The sequence below is a fragment of the Falco punctatus genome (genome assembly GCF_963210335.1).
Source record: "Falco punctatus genome assembly, chromosome: 10".
Lineage (NCBI taxonomy): Eukaryota > Metazoa > Chordata > Aves > Falconiformes > Falconidae > Falco > Falco punctatus.
Window position 1 is genome coordinate 3,580,866 of NC_137590.1, and position 26,700 is coordinate 3,607,565.

Here is a 26,700-nt window from a genome sequence, read left to right on the forward strand (position 1 = left end):
GATGTACCTTGGAATCAGTGTCCTTCAAATAACTTGGTGTATATTAGGAATCTGACCAGAATTTCAGGTATATAGCAAGGGCCACCACCAGGCAAAGCATGCCATTTCAGAGTGATCCTCTTGAACTCTTTTCTCTGTAAGTCTGTAAGTCGCTGTCCTTGGCCTAATGTGTGCATGGACAGTGACTGCGCTCAATCTGGTTTCCATGTGTGCTTGGGAAAGTTGTGTTCAAAGCAACCAGAAAAGTGAATGCTTGAACCCTGCATTTATAATATATGAGTGCTTCCTAATATTTGTAGTGCCTTCAAGGATGGGATGTTAAAGATCTGCAGTAGGTAGAAGTTTGTGTTTAGTTGGTTTTCCTTGTTTTGACCATAGTTGCTGCTTTCGAGGCACCCTCGTGCCTTGCTGTAAATCTGTAATAACACGTGCTAGGTTTGTTGTTAAACAGCCTTTTCAGAGAAGCCCTTTTCCAATTATAAAAGGGAACAGCATCACCTCCTTAGTTATAACTGATTGTCAAGGCTTGTTTTCCAGCACTGCTCAAAAACAAATCAAAATGTTCTGAAGTGTATTATTGAAAAACTGTAATCGAAAATGCTTAATCACTGTGACGCAGAAAGCTAATGCATATCCCCAGTGATCATCTATAAATATGTATTGATGCTTGAAATGTTAATGAGCTATTTGCATTTTAGAGTTTGATGAAGCTTGATTTATCTTTACACAATTTGCTCATTGTCTAAATATTCCAAAATTGTGGTGTTCTTACATTGTCACTTTCCTATTTATTGTTATTTATATTAATAGCATTAAACATATTTGTTACTGTTACAAAAATCCCAAAGCACTTTACAAGCAAAGGTAAGTTTCATTACCTGTGTCAGTGACATGGCAAAGTTAAGGAAGAAAGAGGTGAGGGCATTTGATAATGGCAACACAAGTTAGCAGCAGAAGAGGAAACAACCTGTGTTTGCTGTCTCCAGTTCAGTATCCATTCCTCACCAATGTATGGTTCCTGAAAAAAAGCGTAGGAGAATAGTCGCTGAGTACAAGAGGCAGCACAAATATTTTGTATATTGAAAAAAATTGCAGAGTTCATATAAATCTAATTATGTGTTTTTCTTTTTTCTCCTTTTGGATATTTTCTTCATCTGACTGGCTGTCCATATTTAGAAGAAATGCATATTCCTACTCCTATTACTTGTAAGTACTTGGCTGGGGATGGTGTTTCTTGAGCGTGTTCGCCCTGTGGTAATTTTGTGCTTTGATGCATTCTTTTTTTTTACCACTTTTTTTTTTTTTTCCCTTACCATTCCCTTTATTCTTCTTGTCTTTCCAACAGAGTGTGTTTTATTTTCTCAGTTTCACACTGTTTTCCCTGTTTTACCATTGCACCTATAACTGTGCCTGCAAACACATAAAGACATAAATGTCCATCAATATGTTGGTTATGGTTTACAGTTCTTCAAATACTAATGGACAAACACAGAGGGCCCTAACTGCACCTTTTTTAATTGTCTGTCGTATTTAGCCAGGCAGCAGGGAAATTCACACCTGAAAGTTGTTGGGAATTTCTCGGCCATAGATATAAGCTTTTCAAAAATGTAAGGTTTCTGTCAACTAGAACTTGACATTATCTCAGCAAATATTCCCATACCTGGAGTTGCCAGGTTCTGAGTGTCAGTTTAGACCGTTGCATGATGAAGTGGTTCAGATACTCGGATCTAAATCACCTGTCCAGTCCTAATGACAATGCTGCATAATTAAGGCAGTTGTTAAGGCGCATGAAAATGCTTCACACATCAGTAATTCCAGAGCCATCTGTTGTCTAAAGATTGAGGGGCTGGAAAATAATCAGGGCCAAGCTGTTTCTGCCATGATAATAGTTGTCTGAGGATCCAGGAAGAGGAGGAGGAGTGGATCAATGATCTGAGGAACGAGTTCTGGAAAATTTGAGTTGGATGCCTTTGCTGCCATTAGAGGGTTGGGAGGGATGGAGAAGGCATCTGTTACTGCTGAGAGAAAGAGATCTCCCCTCCCCATTTCTCAGAAACAGCAGCTGTACTTCTGACCTAAACATTTCCCCCAACAGCAGCAACCTGCCAGTTGCCCGATATCCGACATCTACAAAATTGTCAAAAGGGCCACGTCTGCTCTGCTAGCCCCTACTAGTCTGCCACCCTGACAACCTCCTCTCTTGCCTCTTCCTACAGTTCATCTTTGTCTTGATCTTGCAACTTTGTCCTGCAGACACACCTGGCAGGCATTTAGCAGGTCAGCGAAATGAGCGTCTTAATGTTCTACCATCTCAGTGGAGGTTGGCATGTTTTCCATGCGAGCTGATTTACATGCAAAGAACAGGGCAAAGGAGTTAAGTAGGAGGATCCCTACATACCACCTGTTGGAATGATTCTGCTTCTTGATGACCTATCTGAAAATGATGGAAAGAGGAGCTTTCCCCACTTGCTAGGTGTCTGAGGAGCCTAGAGACACCATAATGAGCCTTGGCTTTGGCCGGTTCTGTAATGGTAAATACAGAGTAACTCCATTTCCTCTGGACTTCACACTGGTTCACCAAGAATGGAATTTGACCTTAAGCAATCAGATTTCAAGAGAATTTTCACCAGGTGTTAAATTAGGGGGCAGTTTTAACACCTAGGTGCTCCTAGCTTTTTACATTTCTGGCTACAGCCTTTGGTCTTCTGCCCCTTTCTCGGGAATGTCAGGAAAGTGCCCTCTGCACTGCTGTGCTGTTGCGGTTTCCTTACAAGCGGTCAGCACCACGGTCAGCGCCGGATCAGCACCATGGTCAGCAACATGGTCCGTCCCCACTTTTCCATTATAATTTTGTCTTCTTCCAGTAGGCAGGTTGTGGTCAGAATGTTCCTTGCTTTATTTTAGTTTGAGATTTGCGTATTTAAAAAGATGAATCATCTTCTGAGCCCTGTGTGACTCCTTACAGCTCCTTAGCAGCATTGCTTTAAGCAGTCAGCTGAAGATTACTCTGCTAGAGAAAAGCAAGGGTATCATTAAGCAGTCTTCTCTGTCTTGTAATGGCTTCTGTGGATCAATATACTATAACTCTTTTTTCTCAGGGAACAGGAGAGTGACTCAGGAAAAGCAAAGAGAGAAACCTCTTGAGGTCACCCAACCCTGAGGTCATAATGAGCTTCTGCAGTAGCAGGAACAAGTGCTTTAATAAGATTTAATAAGGCAGATGTACACCACGCAGCATATCACAATAGAGAGAAGCCAGAGGTATCACCAGGCAAGCTTCTGCCTTCATAGCCGCCCACTGAAGCACTCAGTGGAGATCTGAGCTCAGGATGCAGAAATCATGTATCTCCCTTGTATAGCACACAAGATTTTTTTGCAGAGTGCTCATTCTTAGCTCTGTCCTTATGGTGTCCCAGGTACCTCATCAAGCTAGCTCTGCTGGCTGGAGCATCACTATGGTAGAGGTAACCCATAAATAGTTGTCACACAATAAATACTTTGGTTTCAGATTGACATTTGGCCTAATCCCTGATCTGGCAAAAGCAAGCTGTGTTGGTTGTTCGGGATTTTTTTCCCTTGAATAGTCAGGGTCTGAGGGATGTTCCAGTAGTGAGGGAAGAAAGCAGAACAATCCATCAAGGAACATATGATGAAGTTTTATTGAGTTTCACATTTTGACTTTTTCATGAAATAGGATGTTTCGTTATGACTGCAGATGAAAATCTTAAATTGCTAAGGACTCTGTAATTCTTATCCATAGCTGATAGAAATTGCTACAGCCTTTTACAAGCAGAAAGATTTGATTTAATTTTATTTGAAATGTTGTGAATATAAGCGCATCAATAGGTATATATATAGATTTTTCAAAAATAGAATTGGTTTCCATGCTATGACCTTGTATGAGTGTTTTAGTCCTGAAGCAAAATTCAGTTTAATTAGTTACCAGTACTGAAAAGCAGTTTCTCAAGTAGATCTGCTGGCAGACCTTTAAATACGACCATATGGACTACATCGTTTTATTTTTAGTTTCAGTTTCTGGACTTCAAAGTTGTGCTGCTTAAAGCAATTCTTGTCTGCTTTCAGATAATTCCTCTCAACCCTTTGTCATCTGCTATACTGGCATTTCTTCTTGTTAGAGACCAAAATCTCCATCCCGAACTCTTCTAAACAATTCTTACTGTAAGTCTATTGAAGTCAGGGAGGCTTGTTTCATGAGTGTTTTACGGAGATGAGCTATAAGTGGTGATAAACTCTGGACTGGAGTTCTGCCTTCAGCCTGTCTTGTGTTCTGCTGCAACCTAGAACTGTAGAATCTGATTCTGTAAGATGGTTGAGAACCTGCAGCTTTGGTGAAACCAGTCAAAAATATTTATTTACAGGAACAGCTCTTTTAGCTATTCTGTGAATACATAGTTATGGATAAATAGTTGTGGGATTTTGTATAGCGTCACTTCATTAAAAACTTCCTACAACATATAAGGACGTTATTGTGGCTGAAACAGAAGGCTGTAGAAATCTTTACTACACTTTAAGTGGAAACAGAAACCCAGGAGGCTTCTGTTCCTAACTTGCTAAGTCGTCATGCAGGATTGACATAATTTTGTGTACATTAGTTTACCCATTATTAAAAGGTAGTTGCTTACAATTTGAGATCCTTGGACTGAGTTTGGTTTTGTGATGGGAAGAGAGGGACGAGGAATAACGAGTTCCCATGCTGGTGCACTTTTTGCATCACTGTCGCCAGGGTGATGAATGAACCTTTTCAGAGGAGTTACTCTGTATTTACACCAATACAGACGTTGTCTCAGGTTTGTACAGAATTGTTAGCTCTGTTACATTGTACTGAGGTTTAATGCATTGTAAGATAACGATGTGCAATGTAAGATAGCAACCCATCCATATCTGAAAGTTTTTGATATTTTTTTTTCCTAGCTGAAGCTGTAAAACAAAGACAGCTATTCATCTGGTTTAAAGGAGGGTTTGCATTTAATGATAGACACCTCTTTGCAACAGTACTTTCAGCTGCAACAACCCATATCAAGGCTTTATTATTCCCTCACCAGGAAAAGGAATGGAAATATTTTCTGTGTTGGGTTTGGTTGTTTTTGTGTTGTTTTATTTCTTTCGCCTGGGCTGGGTGATGGTTGCAGAATGAAATTTAATCAAGAGTGATATCAGACAAGAGAGGTATGTCTGGAAATACATAGATCCATGTATGTGTTACAAGCACTCAGTTTAATGTTATTTATAAGAAAAGGGCACTCAATGGCCAATATGTTGTTTTCCTTTTCTCCTGAACTGACCAGAGTGAGGACATGATTGCAATGTAGGAACCCCCTTCAACTCCCATCGTAATTTCATACCAGTTTTAATTATTGCAGTGGTTTCAGCCAGGTGTTTCTTTCCATGGGAGAGATTCTGTCAAAGGTATTCAGCTAAATTTGTACTTGGATTTTCTGAAATAGTAGAGTTTGTGCTGAATTTACTTCCACCGTCTGTGGGACATTTGAAAAGAAATAAAACAATTTTATATATAGGCACTGTATAACCACATACGTACATAAATATCTCCTTATATTTCAATGGATGGTGGGATCTGCCTGCACAGGTCAGCTTGCTAAATCAGAATCTTAAGAAAAAAACCTGTTTTTCTTATCAGATGCTGGAAAAACAGAATCATGAATCAGTGGTTATGCCAGTATAATGAAAACAATTGGGGGGAGGGGGGACAACGACGACAACAAACCAAAACCACCCACATTAAAATCCAGAAAGTAAGTAATTGAGAATTTATTTAGAACATGTCTGTGTGGTGATTGCAACCCTAAACTTTGCAGAGGGCAGTGTTTGCTGTCTATACCAGCATGTACGGCTCTTGTAAGCACCTGTCTTGTCTAAAGTTTATATGCTTGTAAGCAAGTGTCCTCCACAAGCAGTCATTCCTCTGATCCAGTAAAGCTTAGAGAGCACAGCCCTAGCCCTACGTTTTTCAAGATCCTGTGTTTGTTTACACACAGTGCAAAATATTCAGAGCATCTTTTTTTCTTATGTCTACATTACATCACTTTCTCATGTTAAGTAATGTTTGCTTTTTAAGTAGAAGTGGTGCGGCTTGTCCTCAGTCTTCACATTGCCTCTGCCCTGGTGGATTCCGTCTGCTCCTGCGATAGCCTGTGTGGAGTTTGGCTTCACCATGGCAGGCGCTAAAAGGGTGCAAATAAAGCTGCCTTCACACTTGCTTGTAAGTGGCATATTTGCCCTTATAGCAGCTATAAGGAGCAGTAAGCTGCCTGTGTGCTTAGGCCAGGGACTTAATCCCAGCTCTGCTGAGGTTACAGGCTGAACAAGGGGAGTGTGTGATGAACGGCAGTGTCAAGCAGGGCTGTTGGAGCATGGGGAAGAGATACCCAACACGTCAGGCTGCCAGGAGGCTGTGCTGCTTTCACTGCTCATTCCTCTGTCTCTCTGTTTAAAAACCTCTAGCGAAGGAAATTTCACAGCCCACCTGCCCAGCCGGCTTGAGGTGGGCAGGCTGTACCGCATGGAGTTTTCCCAGTTTAGAATGAGCTGCCTTTCCCATAGCTTACCCTATTACTTTTTTTCCCAGTCCCTATACAGAGGAAGAACAGCTTCCCTGTGGTGCCTTTTCATATGTTTGAAGTCCTATCAACCCTATTTGATTTTCTTTTCTCTAAATTAAAGATCGATATTTCCTTTGGCCTTTGCTTGTAGGTCATGTTTTCTAGATTTACCTTTCTTGTTCTGCCTTATTATGTGTCCCTTTGGCACACATCTTATTTGAAGTGCAGTATTGCAGCAGAGGCCTTACCCATCCTCAGTCAGAGCAAAAGGATTACCTGTGCCATGTATAATCCCTCCCTTATTTTTACACCAGCATGAAACTGTTCTTTCAATTGAGTTTGTGATCTGCTACAGGTTCAGGGGACAGAGATCATTTTGAATAGAATTGCTGTGTTTAACAAGTGCTCCCTGTTAGGTATTTGCATGGCTGATCGCCGCCTGCCTTAAATTTGTGCAGATTTAACCATAAATAATATGTGTGCTCCTAGCAGGCTGTTGTGCCCAAGTATCTAAAAGTGGTTGTATTTTGTAGCTTTCTTAAATTGCTTATTGAAAATGAGGGCAATATGCAATCCTTGTCTGTAGGAGGAAATTTCATGTTTAACTTACGTGATCTATACCTAATGTCTAAATTACCTGTGCATGCAAATCTACATTATAGTGTATATAATCCATCCTTGTGAAACATCTAAAATTAAATCTGTCAACGTACGTGTACAAGAGTTCTTTAGGAGCAGCAGTTAGAAATTTAAAATTCATGCATGTAAAATTGGTATAAAAAGTTAGAGCAGAGTTTGAAGCTGCTTTTAAAAAATAATCCCTGACGTTTATCAAAACCTCTGCAAATTGGGAAGGTGATCCTGCAAGTACTACTAACTGAAAATAGTGCTTGAGCATTCTGAGTAATGTCCATTGCAGTAAAGCCTTGGTACTTGATACTAAGTTTCCATTCCTTGACTGTTAAACTGGAACTCCCTCAATTTTTGTATAGTGCTTCAGCATTTTATATCTATTCTCCAGTAAAAGTTTCAAAAATAGCTGGACTAAATCTCCATCTTTTGGGGATTTTGTTTTTTGGTGTGTGTTTTTTTTTCTTTTTCAAAATTCCCACTTAGTTGAGGTTCACTGCCAATAGTTTTTATCCTTGCTTTAGCTGGGTCAGCTTCAACTGCCTAATTATACAGCTAGTTTCATTTTTTTTTATTCTGCTTTAAGCATCTGTCTCATCCCTCCTGTGTGTGTATAGTGCTTGTAAACATCATTTCTTCATTTACAAACTCTTGAACTGAAAAGGGCAACCCAGTAAAACCCATCCATGGACGCTTGTTTTCTTCTTGGCACATTTTCCTTACACTTAAATGTAAACCAGCCATTAATATCACCTTACACGTTTTGACATTTTGGTCTCCTCACCCTGTGTTGACTATATCAAACTCTTCTTCCAGATATCTGCCCGGTCCTTTATTTCTTCCCCTTTTCAGCTGCATAATGCATGAGATGGAAGTGCCTGCTCAGTGCTGGTGTCAGGCTGTGCTGGGCACATGCTGACGGCAGCCTGCAGCTGGCCTGTGATTGACACTAATGCACTGATAGCAGTTTCATCTCTGTGTTGCAGTTGTTGAGTTTAGGGGAGGCTGGTCAGTGAGGAGAGCAGGAGCCGTGTCACTGATGTGGCTTGTCAGTGATTCACAGAGATCTCTCAAAGTGCCCTATTTTTGGAAGCAGCATTTCTAGATAAATGCTTTTCCAATTCCAAAGGCATTTTGACGTGCTGGGAAATAAACCTCTACCTAGCTGTGGGTTTAAGTCACGTCCCTAACAGTCTAGAAAGTGCTAGTCATTTGATTTTATAATCCTTTCTATGAATTATAATGATAGCAAGGACCAAATAGGCTTAGTCCTGTGCTGCCACTCTATCCAGACACGTAACAGAGGCAGAGAAGGCACATTTAGAAACTGAGAGCCCCTTGATGTGTCTGGCAAGCTTAGCTCTGAAATCCTCAAAAGAGATCCGTCTTCCTTTTCCCTCTAAATTTAGATGAAGAATTTTTACATTCTTGGAATAGAGAGGGAGAAAGGTGGAAACTGATAACATGCTGTTGAAAGAAAATTGTAGCATTTTCAGATGCCGAACAATTTTCCGTGTGGCTTCTCTCTGAACATGCGTAAGCGTTAGCTGGTCCGCCTGCAAGCAGCCTGCACAGAGGCGGCCGGTTTGTGTGTGCGAGTTAGATTGAGAACTTTAAACTCATGTCACCTTTTCTTTTTAGGCATTCAAGCCAATGTTTTAGGGGCCTCTCTGTCTTCTACAGGACCAGGTAGAACTGCTTTGCATAGGGCTTTTGTCAGCAGGCCTTTGGGGACTGATGGGCTTGGGTTTGGGGTGATTTTTTCCTGCCTAGCACATGCAGAAATGTTATTGCTCATTCACTGAAAGAGGAAAAGAATTTGCCAATTCCAGCTCTTTGTAGCTTGTCAGCATTTCTAAACAGATACCAGGCAATGGGGCTTCCAGATAATTATTGCCACAAATAATTTAATCTGGATTTAATAAGGAAGTCACCTTTTTGCCTCACCATTTTTAAACATCAGTAGTGGTCATCTGTAATGGCTCACCCCAGCAGTCCAGAGTGCTTGTTATTAAGGACTTCTGCATTTGGGATTACTGTTTCCCACTGAGAAATTTTAATTCCTGTTGCCAAAGAATTCATATAGGCATGCATGATTAGCGCATCTAAAGGATTAAAATAACCACACGGCAGAATTAATACACTTCAAGACTGTTGTTGTTACCTCAGGTACCACAGCACAAAAAAAGGGGGCTCCCATGTCTGCAGCTCATAGTTAATAAATCTGACTGTGCTAACATTGCTGAGCACTGGAAGTAAAGCTTTTAACATCATTAAACACCAGCTTTTTGCTTCATCACTCAAGGATGGTTCCCCTGTTTGCATCTTCATCTGCAGAAGTGGATATACCATGGAGATTTTGTGAGATCTAAATATGCACTCTAATTATGTACCCTGTTCGACTAGTGATGGGTTTGGATTGAAACCACTAACTGTAAAAGGCTGAACCTCAACTGGTTGAGCCGATGAAACAGTTGTGTTTGCTCAAAAGTTTGCAGCAAACATTGGCTGTTTCTCCATAAACCTGTGCTCTCCTGGTCTGGATTATCAGCTTGCTTTAAAATAGTCATTTACCACAGACAAGGCAAAGGTTTTGGTTGTCTTTGCCCCTTCTTTGCAAATGAGTGTAACTGGCCTAGCTACTCATCTTGTGAAGGGCTGGGGCTCAGCTGTGCGCTTGAACTTGCTTGTAAATGCCACTCTGACATGTTCTGTGAATAAATGAAGCCTGTTGGAATATGTTGCAAGGAACACCTTTTTAAGAATCTAATGAAATTTAAAAGAAGGGTAGTACTTACTATAAGCATGTCATTTAAGTGAAGAAAAACCTCTTTGCAAAATTATTTACTTGTTAGGATTTTTTTTTTTCTTTCAGTTGGAGGAAAAAAGAAAACTAAAGCTCCTTCTTACAGTAATCTGTTTTTCTCCATTTTATTTTGTTTTGTTTTCTTACCTACGGAAATCATGTAAGCAAAGGTCTTTGCCGGTGCTAGGGATTTGTGTGATATTTTTTCAAGGTACGGATTGTAGAATGTCACACATTCATTTTTAAACAGTTTTGCTCTCTGATACGAATGAAGCACAGGGCAGTCAAATGTCAATGGAAGCTTAGCAGCTCACTTTCCCTGCTTTTCTCCATTTTCTTATTATTAGCTGTGCTTGCAAAAAAAGGAGCCTCTTATGTTCTTGGCTTTGTTAGTGTTTTCAAAGCAGGAGGTATTTCTGCTTTTGCCAATATTTTTCATGTCTCAAAATAAGAAAAGAATAAGAACAGAGGCATATTTGGACACTTCTAAAAGAAGTCAAGGCTTTAATTTGCACCACCCTTCACTGATTGTCGATCCTCAGTGCAGTTTGGGTGTGTGTCAAAATTCAGCAGAGGCTGCTGTCCTCATTGCTCTGCCTGGGGACAGGGCAGGACTCCTGCCCCAGCCCTCAGGTCGCGTAGGCTCAGGTTGCACTCTCCACTGGAGCACTCAAAGAAAATCACCGGTGCAAGGTGGCCCCGTGGGATGGATGCAGATGTCCCATCTACCTCCTAGTGAGCGGTTCTGATTGTTGGCCTCATCCTCTACTCTTTCTGGAGCGGCTCCAGGTAGTGGCTGACACCCTTTTCAGGGGCTTTCCCTATGCCACCCTCTTCAAGGATGACGTAGCACTCCTACTGCTGGGGTGATGCAGGTTGGTGCAAGATAAGTTACTGGGAGGGACAGCTAAGCTCAAAGACTGGTATCACTAGATTTATTGTGCTCCACAACAGTTACATTAAAAAGTTGTGGCATTTCTTTTCATGCGGTTTGTCACATGCCTTGCATGTCTGACCAAGTGGGATAATCATGGTTTTCAAAGTATTTTGTCATTGATTTGTTTTTCATGAGAGAAAACTGACCTTGATTTCTCCCCTCTTCAAAACACCCTAAAGGAAGCTAGCCAAGAAGCAGAAGGAGACTCAGACCAGCACGCAGAGGGAGATGGGTCCCGTGGCTACTTCTGACAAGACCTCTACCAAACTGAGTGCTGTTCACAATGAAGAAGCTTTTTCTTCCAGCTGCCAAGATGTTAATGGATTCAGTAAGTTTAACTTGCTTGCAATGGATATGTCCCCCTTGGAGAGCTCTAGGTTCTTGAAAGAACCTATTCCTATGGGCACAGTATCGAGGGGCTAGGAGTGAGAGTGACCGAGATCATTGCAAAAGCTTGATAGAAATCAGTTGTCTGAAACGTCTCTGACACTGCCCCAGTTTGAACTGTCAGATAGGTGGGGAGCATTCCTTCTGACTCTTAAATCTGCTGAGAATAGTTTATAAAGCCTGTTCTAATAACTACATGAGACAGTCAAAAAGGCACGTTTATTTGTTCTTTGGAAATATTTTTTTCCTTTGTGAGTAGAAAAGTCGAATCAAATCACGTAGCTGCTTGTAGGATGAAATAACATTTTTCCCTATGAAACTGTTGTGAAAGCAAACATGGTCTTCTGGTTAGAGAACTGGAATGAAAAGACAGGATTTCTTTTGTCTGTGTCCTCGGTTTATTCTTCACAAGCGTTCAGTAAAACTAATGTTAGTTAATACTTGTAAAACACTCAGACCTGTAGCTGGAACAGTTTTGTGGGTAAAACGGCACAAAGTCGTACTTTAGACTCCCTAGATCCAGATTGAGTGCATGGTGGATTGCATGGTGGATCTGTAAACTTTTTCATATTAAATAAATTTTAACTTAGACACTATGGGAATGTCACTCCTTCTTTTGACACTTTAGCCTGCTAGTTTGAACAGGTAACAGCTCTGAAACACAAGTACGTACTAAAACTTCTGTCTGTCTTAAACATCTTTAGTGAAGTGGGTTTTCCCCTAATTACTAACATGGAAATGCTTATGGCACAAAATGTGTTTTATCATTGAAACCTTTCTTTGTAATCTCAGATTGAGTGGGACAGGCTGAGTGAATTCCTCTTTTCCCTCTATCTGTAGGTCATGACAAATTCCATCTGCATATGTTGCTGCTGTCACTCTGTGTAACATACCTGTGAGATGGATAAATAGGTGTTTGGGACCATCAAGGCTAGCAGTGAACATTTCTTTCTGATATTAAATTGACTTGAGTCGAGATCTGATTTACTCAGCTGCTGAGTAGCTATACCTCCTAAAGAGACAGCACGAGTTGTCAGTGGCTCGTAACTTTGAAAGACAGGATAGCCAAGGACAGCATTGTGACAGACATCCTAGAAACAGCAAAGGTAGCTTCTTCAAAATTTATGGGGAAAATGAAGGTTTTAACGCTTTCTTTAGAATCTGAATTTTTAAAAGTTTGGTTTGGTTTTTTTTCCAAGCAGAAATAAGAGAGGAGGCGAGCTTCAAATGTAACCTCATTTGTTTTTTTCCTTTGGTATTTTGAGAGACTAATTAAAACAGCTGAGTCATTTACTTGAAATGGCATCTATAGAAAATACATTGTATCTAATTTTGTAAAAAGGCATCCCTCCAGGTTTTATTTTTTTATGTTTTTTATTTTAAAATCAGTTAATCCTTTGCTTGTCTGACATCACTGCAGACTTGATCACTACTTCCCTCTGTAACACAGCCTGAGTCAAGCCATGGACCTATTCTCATCTTTTTTTCCTTTTTATATCTGTAAGAAACAATTACAAGTAAGTGTTCATGATTTCTCCAATTTTTTTACTGCCAAGTCTGGGATGCTGAGGTGTTGGAGGTAAGTTCTCTTACGTGCAGTAGTGTGCACATGCTGATATAGGAATTTTTTGGGTAGAAGACTTTCTTTTTAGAAAAAATGCCTTAATAATAGAGTTTAATATTTGAGAGTTTCTATATAGGCCTACTCTAACTTTTGAATAACATAATAGGATTACTTCTTAACCCTCCTGCTAAATAATGGAGTTTTACAGGAGGTTATCCATCTTAGCTTTTGAAATCAGCTGCCTGTCTCAAGCAGCAGTCAAATTCCTTCTTAAATTGTCCTTTTGCCTCCTGACAGCAAATAGCATTTACAGCCACCTCATGAGAGGCGGCCGTCCTCCCCACCCCCACCCTCAGTTACGGGAGCCCAAGTTGGCTGTACCAGAGATGTGGAAATACCCTGCTCCTGGAAGTACGTTCACTAAGAGAAGCTAAGCGTTTTCAGTCCCCAGATCACCTTGCTAGCTCAGAAAAGCAATAAAATAAAACAAGACAAGTTGTTAAGTAGGATAGCTCACATTTATTGAATGACTTGTGAACAAGTTTATCTCCAGATGACAGTGTCCTTGCAGGGCATGTGTCCTTGCCTCCAGTTTTTCCTTGCTGTCCTGATAATTTTAATGACTTTTCAGACAGAACAAATTAAAGGAGTCCCTATAGAAGATTTTTTTCTCCCCATAGTCTCTCCAGCTTGGTCACTGGTCTGCTTCTGCTGCAGGGGGACTTTTGCTGTTCTTGGGTGGCCCCCATCTGCTGCCTGTCCCAGTGCCTCAGCGCCCTGTCACCCTGCAGGGAGCTCCCACCTGGCAGTGCCAGCGACTGTAAGGGCTGCTGCCAGGGGCCGTGAAGAACAGCAAAAATGAGACGTTGCCTTCCTGCTCATCAGCCTCTCCTTTTCTGAGGACATATGGACCTGACCGTCCTACGGGCAACTGCAACGCGTAGGCAGACAGGCGTTGGCGATTCTTTCACCACGGAGAGTTACCGTCCTCCTGCCTCTGCCGCTGGTAAAAACGCAGAGGTCCTCACCTGCTCTATCTCAGCGTTTAAGGGGAAAATGCTTGTATTTTCAGTATAAACCCATGTGAACGGCGTCACCCATAAAGTCGTGCTTTTTGGGTGCCACGGAAACCCTTTGCTGAGGCCAGCACAGTGCTCGGGAGCACACGGTCCTCTTGGGCCTTTGTAGTTTTGAATTCTGTCATTTGGCAGAGGTGTTAGTTGTCAAATGAAATTACATTCTGGAGGAACTACAGCCTCCGTGCTGGCACAGGGAAGCCTCAGGTCTTGCTGAAAAGTGGAAGAGAAATGGATGTTTATCTTTCCTGGCCCAGAGCAAAGCCCCTCATCCCTCTTCCCTTTCTACACTGTTAGTCATTACTTGGGCACTATTCTTACTGGTACATATGGGAGTTTAAACTGAAGAGATTTCTTGGACTCAGCCTCTGTCTCTGACACCATATGGAGTCAGAACAGGTGTTAGCTGAAAGACAGATTAGCCCATAGCTAGTCAAGCTTGTCTGGTTTTACCCAGGGATTATATGAAGGTGAAGCAGGCTCGTCGTAGTTGTTCATTTTCTCAAATATCTTGCTTTTTAAAAAGTACAAATATATCCTAAATCCATTAAAGGCAGATAATGGTACTTGCAGTGTCTGAGCGTGCCGCTCTTTTTGCAGGAGCGTTTGGAAAGCAGTGGCACTTTCCTTCGAGTGGCACAGCACCGTCACGGGTAGGCACTGACTCGGTGCAGGGTTGTTCTGAAACAGGATGGCAAACTGGAGACAAGGTGGGGCTACAGTTATCCACCAGTATCTGCACTGACCAGAAGGGTGTGCAAGGGGTTGTTACTGCACATAAATGGTGCGCAGTTTGGAGAAGCAGCAGTACATGTTCTCAGCGATGATATGATATGTCCTGCACAAAGGAACTGGTCTTTTGGCTTCACAATGCTAAAATGCCATGGGCTGGGCTTGCCCAGGGGAATGCCCTATCACCAGCATAGCCATCTTGACATCCTTATGGGGTTTCTGGAAGGAACAGTTTGATTCTGAGGATTTAATTTCTTAAAATGCAGCCAGTGCTGCTAGCTAAATGCTAGAGACTGATTTATTAGGGTGTGCTTAATTTTTGTGATGTTGCAGTTTGGGAGGAGTCTGCTTTCCAGACAATCTTCAGGACTGAGGCTGTACATGTTACATAGGCAACTTTAGTGTTACAGGCATGAGCACAGTTTGAAGACAGAAAGGAGCCCTCACCATTCTGCATGACTAGAGGGATCTGTGTGGCCTGACATGCCACTCTAGGGAGTACAAAGAGAATTTTTAATGAAGTCGTAATCTCTACCCTGACATGAAATCATCTCTGGAATGTGCTTGTAAGAACCTCTGGATAGGAAACAGCACTGCATACATGTCTGATTATACCAGACGCTACCGGACTCATTTTGGGAATGAATGCTCCAAAGTTTTGGGAAACTTGTCTTTTGGTGTGAGGTTGGGGTTTTTTCGCCTTTTTTCCTTTGAATCTAGAAATCACCTATTTCACAAATACAGTTCATTACATAAACCTTGGTTGGTAACACTTTTAATCAGACTCACTGATGTAAGGTGTGTATCTTCAGCAGCCCAAGTAATTTATTGTTAGCAGTTCCTGGAAAGGAATGGCCAAATGAGTTCCTGTATACTTCCAAATTTCAGAAAATCTGAGTCCTGCTCCACACTCTGACTGTTGACTTGCTCTGTGACCCTGGGCAAACAAATTACTCTTTTTAGACCTTGCTTTATATATCTGCAAAAGTGGCCGTGTTCCAAGTACAGTAAAAGGAGGGTCTGGTTTAGGCTGAAAAACACAGGGGAGAAAGTGTAAGAGGTCCCGAAGGAGAGATGCTTTATGGCTTGAAGGCAGCTGGGGCAGAACTCCAGCAGACTAAGCTATGAGAAATCTGATTATTTTAATGTGTTTCCAAGTGGTGTAACTCTGAAAATATAGCAGGAGAATACAGAACGAGAGCATGTTCCTTTACTAGATGATTATAAAGTGCTTAGGAGGTAATTCTGCTGACTTTATGAAACTCCCTAGGCTAGTGACTTCTTTGGTTCACCCCATAGAATAACTTGGAAATTTTAAGTGGTGTTTGCTCTAGAGACACAAAAATTGTTCCTGAAATTACTTTGATGTATACTGAGTTTTATCTAGTTCTATTGGATTATGGAATAGTTTTTCCTGTATTATCTATTGTCATCTTGCTGATGTGCTGAGATTTCTATTAGCTTGTTTCCCAATATTCTGAGGAAGATATAAATAAATGCCTGTAACTCTGAGAGTGAATGTGGAATGATAACAAAAGTATATGCCTTCAGAAATGATGGATTGCTGTAAGAACGTATGTGTATGCTATTGTAGATATAAACCAGCCTCATAAATTTACTATCAAGAAAAGAATCTACTGTGAAGATGCTGGGCCTGCCTCCTTTCCATAACTATTTGATTAATATGAAAATAATTTGTGGATTCTTGTCCACAGAAAGCTAATGCTTTAATGGGAGAAGGCAGGGATGCTTGTCCTGCTGAAAGAACCCAACTCACAGGGGAAAGGATTATAGGATTTGCTATGAACAGTCCTGGGTTGAATAAAAAGTCCCTTGTTATTTTGTATTGTTTTAACAAAAAAATTGCTACCCTACCTGTGTGTTTGTGTGCTAATAGCGTACACTGTGTTTCAGCAGGCTTATTTTACTGTTAATACTGCATTTGATTCTCTGTAGTTTGTATTTTGGAGGTCGTTTTTAAGGACCTTTCTCCTAGAGACAAAAACGTAGCTTTGTTACTTTGGTTAAAAAAAGGTTATCTAGAGTATAGTCCTATATGTGTATCCTGTGTAGGAACACATTGATTTACAATAACTATAATACTATATTTGGGGTCTGGAGTGCTTATATTAAAGAAAATCCATCAAGATGACAACGTAATAAATGTAATATGCATGTTGAGATGAAAAATATAATTCATTTTGATAAGCCTTATATATATATCCCATATTACTGTGTTCTTTGAGGAACATTCTCCCTGTTCTCTTTCTCTCTCTTAATATATGTCTAAAGTCTTTTCCTTATGTCTTTCCTACCTAGCATCACCCTCTCCTTGTTCATTTTCTGTCCAAAGCAAAACCCTTCAGAGCAAATCTTTGTTGAATTCCTACTACTCAGGTTCTAGTGCCAGACTTTTCTTTCATTTCTAAGTTTTCTTTGCTTTTGTGCTTTTCCCAATATGACCTGTAGACTGAATCTTCTGCGTGTGAGACACAGCTAACCTTGTTTTCATTTTTTGTAACTTTTTTTTCCTATTGATCTTCTGTTGATTTCCATTGATCCGTGTCGTGTGGGTGAACGGAATTCCATCTCAAAGTATCATCAGACACTGTTCCATCGACCACGCTGTTAGGTAAGAAGACAGGTATGGTGTATTGCGCTTCACTGGAGAGCAAACACACTTATTGTATCTTGAAAATAACTCGGAGAGAGCACCGTTAATTGGCTGGGCTCCAGCATCGTAATCCTGTGGTCATGTGTTACTTGGAAAGCTTTTTGTTTTACTCATGCTTTATTATTGCTATTAATTGCTATTTTCATTTTTAAAAAGGAAATAAGCGTTCAAAAATTAAGGTTTAGGAGTTCTGTCAAGTACTTGTTTTTTCGTTTTGTGAATGGGATTTGACATTCTGGGCCAAATTCCCACAGGCTGCCTTGCCTTTGGCTTAGTGTTGATTCACATATGTGGTTGTGCCTATGCAGCTGGCGTGGAATCATAGACCGTTTGGGTTGGAAGGGATCTGTAAAGGCCATCTAGTCCCACCCCCCTGCAGTGAGCAGGGACATCTTCAACTACAGCAGGTCACTCAGCCACATCCAACCTGACCTTGAACGTTTCCAGGGATGGGGCATCTACCACCTCTCTGGGAAACCTGTGCCTGTGTTTCACCCATTAAAAAAAAAAAAAATAAAAAAATCTTCCTTCCACCTAGTCTGAATCTACACTCTTCCAGCTTAAAACCATTACCCCTTGTCCTGTGAGTGAGGCTCAGCCACCTGTGCCTCCAGGCTTGCAGATATAAGCAGGGGTTTGCATGTCCAAAGCAGGTAGGACATTACAGGTTTATACTCAGTGCAAGTATAAAGGTTATTTAGAGAAATTAGAGGCTGGGTTTTGGCAAGTGGCCCCACCTGCTAAGAGTTAAATGCTAAATATTCAAGCAGCCTGGTATAGATTTGAGAAAGTAAGAAAAAGGCAGGTTCTGAGAGGCAGAGGCTGTTCTGCAGCTGCTGGTAACTAAAGAGGTGACTTTACTGTTCAGCACCTCTGAAAACTGGCTTTTCTTGTTAAGATGATAAATAAAGAATCCACTGTGTGGCTCTTAGCTTTTGGATTTTTACAAATAATACATTTTTACAGTGAGTTAACAGGGACAGCAAAATTGGCAGAAACTGTTAGCTGATAAAAGAAGTTATACAGAAACTTACTGGAGGTGTATGTACCCATGAAAGTGAGTAATAACAGCTTACAACTTCAGGCTCTCCCTGGAGGGTGCTGCCTGTCAGTAGAATTTGAAGAAGGCAGTTGTGGGCTGCAGCACAAACAGCGTGACCACCAGGTCAAGGGAGTGGTTCTCCCCCTCTGCTCCACTCTGGTGAGACCCCCCCTGCAGTGCTGTATCCAGCTCTGGAGCCCCTGACATCAGAAGGACACGGACCTGTTGGAGTGAGTCCAGAGGAGGCCACGAAGATGCTCAGAGGGCTGGGGCACCTCTGCTGTGGAGACAGGGTGAGAGAGTTGGGGTGGCTCAGCCCGGAGAAGGGAAGGCTCTGGGGAGACCTTAGAGCAGCTCCCAGTGCCTAGCGGGGCTGACAAGGAAGCTGGAGAGGGGCTTTTTACAAGGGCCTGTAGTGCCAGGACAAGGGGGTGGCTTTAAGCTGAAAGAGGGGAGATTAGGTTACATGTCCGGAAGAAATTCCTCACTGTGAGCGTAGCGAGGCGCTGGACCAGTTTGCTGAGAGCAGCTGTGGTGCCCCATCCCTGGCAGTGCCCAAGGCCAGGCTGGACGGGGCTTGGAGCAGCCTGGGCTGGTGGCAGGTGTCCCTGCCCACGGCGGGGCTTGGAACTAGGTGATCTCTAAGGCCCCTTCCAACCCACGCCAGTCTATGATTCTGTTAATTCTATAATTCCTCTGCTATGAATTAGAAAGATGATGTGTTCTTGATCAGAATCTAACCAGTGCTATTTATCAGCCCTGTCATTTAGGATTATCTACAGTAAATGATCGCTTCCAGACACACCGATCTACCATGGCTGCTTTAAACATTACTCTGAGCCTGTTGAAGGTGCACAGTTAGAATAGGGAGAAATTACAATTGATTGTTCAAGTGCCTTGACTTACAGACTAACCACCAGGACATAGAGGCTTGGAGGGACTACCACAACAGACACATTTATCCCACTATCTATCAAAATGCTGACGGCAATGACTGAGCCCCCTTTTAATGAGGTGGGGAAGTAAGGGAGTCCTTTTTCCAGGAAGTTTGTTCTTGTTTCCCAGAAAGGCAGTGTTGTCAATAGAAAAGTCTTAAGGTAGACTTACCTCTTGGCTCTGCCTTAGGAACAGGGCCCAGAGTTGCAGTTTGCTGGAAGATGTCAAGCTACTCTGAGGCTGGTACTTGGCATCTGTGAAAGCTGGACCCTCATTTGAGAGCGCTGTTTTGCCCTCCCTGTCCTGATAGTGAGAATTACGGTGTGAACTTCATAATCTGAAGCTCAAAGAGCAATAGACAGATTGTATCTGGACTTCTCATGGGGAAGTAAATCCAAAAAAGCCCCCAAAACTTTTGAAATCCTCAATTTTGAAGAGGAAAAAGAGGAAATAGGAATTCAAATTACCTTGTGCTTATGTATTCAAAACTCTTTTAAACTTCTACTGTTATATCTGAGCAAAGATTAATATCCCTGGTTTACACCTGGAAAGTTAAGTACAGAGCACTTTTGAGGCGTGATTTACACAGACTGGTCACACAAACACACCCCAACATCCCCCAGTTCCCTCTGATTTTAACAGCCACAGGTGCTGTGAAACAGTCCTTGGCATTGAAGAAATTTTTGTCTTGTGACTTGAAGACAAATTAAAACCTTGGCATTCTGGCGACTTAGATAGATTCACCAGACGTTGGATGTTGCTGTATGAGCAAAATAAGTTTAATTTTTGATATTTATTAATATTCATTCCTGGGAAAGATAAAGAGATCTTAAAAAGGGCATCAGTTATCGCATTACCAATATCCATCTCTGGACACCACCTGCAGTCCAGTGCTATTTGTTCCCATCTGTTATGCCTTCTGCTAATAAATGCTCTGTATCTGCAGGAGTGGATGACTCCCCAGGCTTGGCTGTGACATGATTTGTTGGTAGTAAGATATAAGGGATTTTAGTTTTGCCTGTACCCTACCCCATGCTTGATTAATACTTTTTTTCTGTAACAGATGTTTTTGGTTCCATAATTTTCTCTTCCAGTTGTAGAAAGCTCTGGAATCAAATGTTTTGCACATCTTCATTAAGAAAGTGAATAGATAATACTAAGAAATAAAGAAGGGAGATTTCCCTATTTTTAACGTTTCAGTAAGGCCCATGTGGTACCAGTACTGTAAGGCATGAAGAGGAGGCTGGGTTTGGAGAAATCATGCACGGCCAGTATCTCTCGAAGATGTTTGGCAGATGTCATCAGGGCAAACTTTTCAGGGGAACCAGCATGTCCTTCCCTTGCATCCATTAACATCTCTCAGCAGTATGTAAGGACATTTACCCTTGTTCTCATTTCAACTGCTTGAGAGGATCCTAAGAACAAGAGTCACTGCCCTCCAGAGAGGGTGAGGACCACAGCACCTTGTAGTTTCTTCAGATGGGCAGAATGAGAAAGCTCACTGTCATGGAGTCTCACACAAAAACTGACTTGTGCTTAAGAAAAACGTAGAATTTTGCCCTGAATTTCAGTCTTCTGTAGCTCGTGTGGGCTTTTGCCTGTGCCTAATCAATCTGCTGTGGGTATATCTACAACCTAAGTTGGAAGAACTAAAAAGGTATTAGGCAGCTGATGGTGCTGCTTTAGCGAGTATCACCATTACTGGCTTTTTAAATTGCAGGACGAGTTACTTTTATGCAATGGAAGCTTAAACATTAATGGCTTGATCTGTTCAGTTGTATCTGTAGCCTCCGAGGCCACGTCAGCCTCTAAGGAGCTGTGGGAGAGGCTTTCACACCAGCTCGCTGTGCTGATGTTGGCCTGCAGCAGAATGGGCAGCGGAGGTGCGTGCCCTTGTAGGCTGCTACTCGAGCTGAATTTCTCTCACATTTCTTTCTGCCTGCAGATGATCAGGTGGCTTGGAAAACTCTCCTTCAGTCTTTAGCGGCTCCCAGTTTTGTGTGCTATGTTGAAGCTGCCAGTAGCTTTTCAGCTGTAAGTACTGAAGTGCTCTGTGAGGTCGGCAGATCTGGCGGCCTCTTTTCACCAAGCAGGCAAAGAGAGATTTCACCTGGTGAGGTCCATGCGTTTGAAGAGCCGCACTGTTACACGAACCCAACGGTCCCAGGTCTTGGCCCACCTCACCAAAGCATCTTCCTTACATCTTTAAGGGGATTTTATTTCAATGCTAACGGATGAAAAACCCATATGCAACAGTTTATATAAGATTAGAATACTCTTGTGTAAGGTGTTTACCGAGCAGTTCTTAAAAATCTCTTTAGAATCTAGAGAAAGTTACTTTTCCCAGCTTTTTTAATTATGCACATGAGGCTGCTTCATAGCCTTTGAAATGAAAGATGCATCCTCCAGTCTGTCAAACCTGGTGTCAGAAGGTTTTTCTTAAAGAATGAGCCTTTTTATAGCTCGGTTGATATCATTAGACAAATTATGTTTTGCCTTTGGTTTGCCATACCGCTGTTTGTATTGTATATAGCATATTATAGCTGTATATTTATCATACAATAAAGCCTTGATGCTTGCAAAAAAAAAAAAAAAGCAAATTAATTTTACTAGCTTGCACCACATCCCTGGTATAAGGGGAAGAGATATTAGCCATGCTGTAGTCATCCTGGGAAGATGTCAAATAATTGACAGCCCTTACTGTAGTGTAGAGAGGCTGGATGTGTGTGTAATTAAATCTATCACAAACACTGCTAAAAATAGAATTTATTTTGTGCAAAGGATGTCTTACTATGTTACACACTTGCCAAGGCTAAGAGAATAGAAATATAAACAGAGATGATAGGCTTGTCATTTCAGACACAGAAGGAATTTGTGGATATTACAGCAAAAGTTTTGAAAGAAACTTCTCTGCATGTAAAGATGACGTGCCAGTGCAGCATTGCTTTTAGCTGTTTGAGGCACAGGTTAGTTTTCTGGTCAGAAGGCAACAGGATACTCTGCGTCCAGATATATCTCTCTCAGGCTAACAAAACTGTTCATGAAACAAGATTACATCTGTAAAAGGATCTAAAGTTTTAATCCCCAAAGGTGGTCTGGATGAGCAGGTCCCCTCCCAGCAGCCTTACTGGGATGTTGCACGGGGGTCTGATCATACAGAGCCACTTCCAGGCTGGGAACCTAATTTCTTGGCTGCTCTTCATCTTATCTGTGACATCTATGGAGGAGTTCCTCAGTTTTTCTGTGGAGGGAGACATATTTATTTTACTCATCTGGGTAGCAACAGAAGTATATAATACAAGGTGTTGTAACACCAGGCAAGCAATAATATCTCAGCCTTGGGGCTACTCATCAAATGGAGAAGGATATCTCCTAGCTGGAGGTGACCACCTGCTTCAGGTGTTCCCTGCACGCTGCGCTCTGTTACGTTCCTCTGGGCAGAGTAAGACTTCAGCGTTTACTTCAGCAAGTTCATGATTATTTCTCCAGCAAAGAAGTGTGTCACAGGTGTGTCACACCATTTCATAAGCACAGAGAATTTGTGGATACTAAAAGTGGTGTCAACATTGTTGAATGTGATTATCTGCAGTTACACATTAAACAGAGAAGCTGAGATGCCTGAAGAATTTCCCGATCGGGCTAGTTATGTGGGAGACAGTGAATCATTGATTTAATGTCTTATACAAAATTTCAGGGTACTCTGTGTACTCTTAGGCTAGTAATGAAAGTGCCAGCTTCCCGAAATCAAAATATCTGTGTTGGCAAAGCATGTTGTATTATACGGAGTAAGAGTCTTGCACTAAATAGGGTTAACAAGATGACAACAAATTTTGCTATTGCAAGGTGCTAATATTAGAAATGATCCAGCATGTTTCCAGCAACGTGCAGAACACATTTTTTATTTACAGCTGCACAAAAAGAACTGTGGAAAATTGGAAATAGTTCTAGGAAGGAACCAGAGCCCTGAACAACTTGCCCTAATGAGACTTCAGAAGATCTCAATTGATTTACTTTATCAAAGAGAAACTGAAGAAGTGATTTGATCAGTGCCTGCATGGGTCAAGTTTTCAAATGCTCAGAGGGCTCTTTAATCTAACAGAAGGTATAAGATTCTGTGCCTGCAAGTGAAAGCTACAAAAAATCAAATTGCAATTAAGAAATGTTTAGACAGGAAGGGTAATTAACCGTTGCCACAACTTTTGGGGTCAGAATGGAATCACCGTCTCTTGGAATGTTTTAATTTGGATTATTTCTTGGAACTGTATCCCATCTTTGGTATGCAGGGAAATATGGTGGTATGTGTTCCAATCAAAAAAATGTGGACATATGACTAGAAATAAGATGTGCATATGAAATAGAATCAAAAAAACCCTGATGCACGATTCTGTATGTTTAGAAGTTTCTGAGTATTAGTGTGAATTATTTCAAGCATCTTTAAAAAAAATAATCTCTTTTTTCATTTGCTGTTCTCACTGAAAACTCATAAAAGGCACACATGCTTTAGAAGCAGTGCTGAAACCTCAGTGAAAGTCTTGGCCAATTTGTCTTACAGATTCATCCTCATTTGCAAGGGAATGGAGGCACGTTTGCGAGAAGGGGATGGAGAGAAGGGACTACAGAAAATTGCTGTGACTTGCCTTTAGTGCTACAATTAAAGTAGAAGTCTGACTTTGCTTGAGGGGATGGTATTTTTGTTCCTTTCCAGTAATAACGGTGCCAAAAGGAATGAGATGGGGTTTATAGCTGCAACCTGGGGGAAAAGCAAAGCCTGTTTGCAAGCCCTCCAAAGACCCTTTTGGTTGATTGTCCTAGTGAGAGATAAGTTTGCTGCTACCTCCCCTCCTACCTGCATTTTGAATTGTTCCCAAAATTGCTGTAAACAGCACATCTTGAGAGAAGGCGTCATGCCTTGCGTGAGCACCTCATTAACTATGCTGAGGTTCAGACTCATGGTGCGATTAGACAGAGAAGGAACAATATGTTTTTTGCGTCAGGCTTTATTAGCAGACATAGGAACGCTAGGCTTGCCTCATGCGTAGCAATTTGTCTACGTAAAAGCCTCTCTACTCTTTTCCTGGCACAGATAAAACGCTGACGGGTATAACTGACAGCCATCCGGAGCTGGTGCAAGTGTCGGGATTGGGTTTTCTTTCAGGTAGCGCAAAGGCCATTCAGGATGCATTTGTCATGGATGTCCAGAGGAGATCATCTACCTAGTTCCAACTCTGTGTGTCATAAGCTTCAGAGTAGGATGACCCAAATTGTGTGATACTTTTTTTTTTTTTTTTTTTTTTTTTTTTTTTTTTAAAGCAGAAATGCTTGGCTGGGTAAGGGGCACCCAAATGGTGTGATGCCATGGACCATGCTGCAAGAGCTGTTACTCCAGTCAGTGGGTTTTGTACTGTTTTTTATCTGTCTGATCAAGGAGACGAGAAGCACAGTTGTCACTATAAACTCAAGGGCCAGAGTCAGATCCCTCTTTGCTCCTGAGCAGCTTCTTCTAGTTCCAGATTAATAACATGGATGCCTACCTTGAGGGAAGTTACTCTGGAAAGGAGGGGACACCACTTTCCTGCCTTTCACCCCTCCCTCTGATACTTCTCTCTGAGAAGAGAGCCAAGTATATTCGAATTAAAAGATGTGATGAAGAGAGAAATTCCTAATTGCCACTAAGGGGCTGACTGATCTGAGCTACGTTTTACAAGTAGCCTGTGCTCTGCATGTGCCCTTACCCTATTAGCGCTAGAACCGCACATTAGTTTTAAGACTCCCTCTCGAATAGGGATATTGTAATGTTTTTTAATTGGGGCTGATAAAAATGTGACATTACTTGCAGGTTCCTCAGAGAAGCCAATTGTGAAATTGGGTTTGTATTAAACCTAATGATGGAAAATTAAGCATAGTACGTCTGTCGGAAATGGTCCGCGATAAAAATCTTCTCCTCTCCATTACAGGAGGTTAATAGGGAATAGGGGAGGAAAGATGCACTGGGAAAGCGAATCCAGCTAGGGGAATTAATAAGCCTTGAAATTCCCTCTGTTCAGAGTTCTCACACTGTCATTAGTCGGAGCATTAGGGATGATTATACAAATGCTTTGGATGTTACTCTTCCTTAAATCCCAAATTTATTCACATTCTGTATGTGAACATTGCTTCACTAGGGCCATAGCTCTGTAAAGCTCTGAGCGTCCTGAGAATGTGACTGTGTTTATGAGCACCTGGGATTCAGAAATCCTTAAACTCTGTAGCCTAATCATCAGAGCAGATGATGGCTTTGTGCTAATTTGTTTCAGAGGAAGCAGGACGCATTCAGCATCTCTGGTATTTCATCCACCAGACTTATTTATCTCACACTGGAGATCAACTTTCCCCTGCAGCAGTGTCCGCTGCTGGCAGTCCTTTCTCCTAGTCGTGGAGCTTCAAAACAGAGCATTTGCCTGTCTTGATATCTTTCCCCTAATGTAACAGTAAAGCAGATAAAGCATTATTTGTCGTGTTTTGTCATGCTGTTGTTTTGCCAGCTGCTGAGAAGGCAGTCTAATGCCCTCATCTGTCTGCTCCTACCCACCTTCGCAATGAGGGACACAGCAGAGAGACTGGCTGCTCCTGATCAAAACTCCACGGCGATTTCTCAAGGATAGCAATGTTTACAATAGCATTTTGGCCATATTTCTGCCTCACAAAATTCACCCTGAAATTGCAATTTGATTTATTTATTCTTTATCCCTTCAAAACCAGGACTGTAGTATTGCTGACAAGGGATGGTATTTAGGCTCTTTGTCAGTAAGCTTACCATAAGAAACAAGCCTTGTGTATGCAATCTTAAGGGTTTTTTATGAACAATGTGAGGGAGATATGTTTTCTGTTGGCTAATAGATTGGTTTGAGGTAAGAGCAGAAAGAATTGATGCAGACTGTTAAAGGCTTGTATGTGCAAAAGAACCCAAGGATCTCAGATGCCTGTAATCATAGGAAAAACCAATGGTTTATCTGGCCAACTATTTATATTTGGTCAACTCTGGTAGGTAAGAAACTGAACTTTTCATTTAATCTGAATTTCTGTTGTTAAATATTATGATGGTGAACTGTTTGGTTATTGAGCTCAGCAGAAATATTTTGTTTTCTGTACAGAGTTTTGCTGGGGATAGAAGAGGTTGCAATTCTATCTGCATAGCGATACAGATTTTTTTGAAATAAATTTCTTTCAAAAAGAAACTTTTTCTGTTAAGTTTATGTATCTGAAATTTAAATTTCTGCATGCAAGATAACTATATGCTGGTTTATTATTTCTGATAATATTACATCATTGTAATTGACCTGTAAATTTTAGGCCTGA

At 41.4% G+C, this 26,700-nt stretch overlaps 1 protein-coding gene across 4 annotated transcripts in view; it reads left to right on the plus strand.

Moving 5' to 3' along the window:
• PTPRT (protein tyrosine phosphatase receptor type T) overlaps window positions 1-26,700 on the plus strand; it is a 467,104-nt gene that overhangs the window by 391,562 nt on the left and 48,842 nt on the right. For 2 of the 4 annotated variants that reach the window (XM_080405961.1, XM_080405962.1), the window contains exons 15-18: window positions 1,177-1,206; window positions 8,853-8,900; window positions 11,134-11,282; window positions 17,310-17,345. In XM_080405961.1, coding sequence (XP_080262087.1) covers window positions 1,177-1,206; window positions 8,853-8,900; window positions 11,134-11,282; window positions 17,310-17,345 — 263 coding nt within the window. Of the gene's footprint in view, window positions 1-1,176; window positions 1,207-8,852; window positions 8,901-11,133; window positions 11,283-17,032; window positions 17,111-17,309; window positions 17,346-26,700 lie in introns of all 4 variants that reach the window. The other 2 variants (XM_080405963.1, XM_080405964.1) reach the window with 2 other exon arrangements.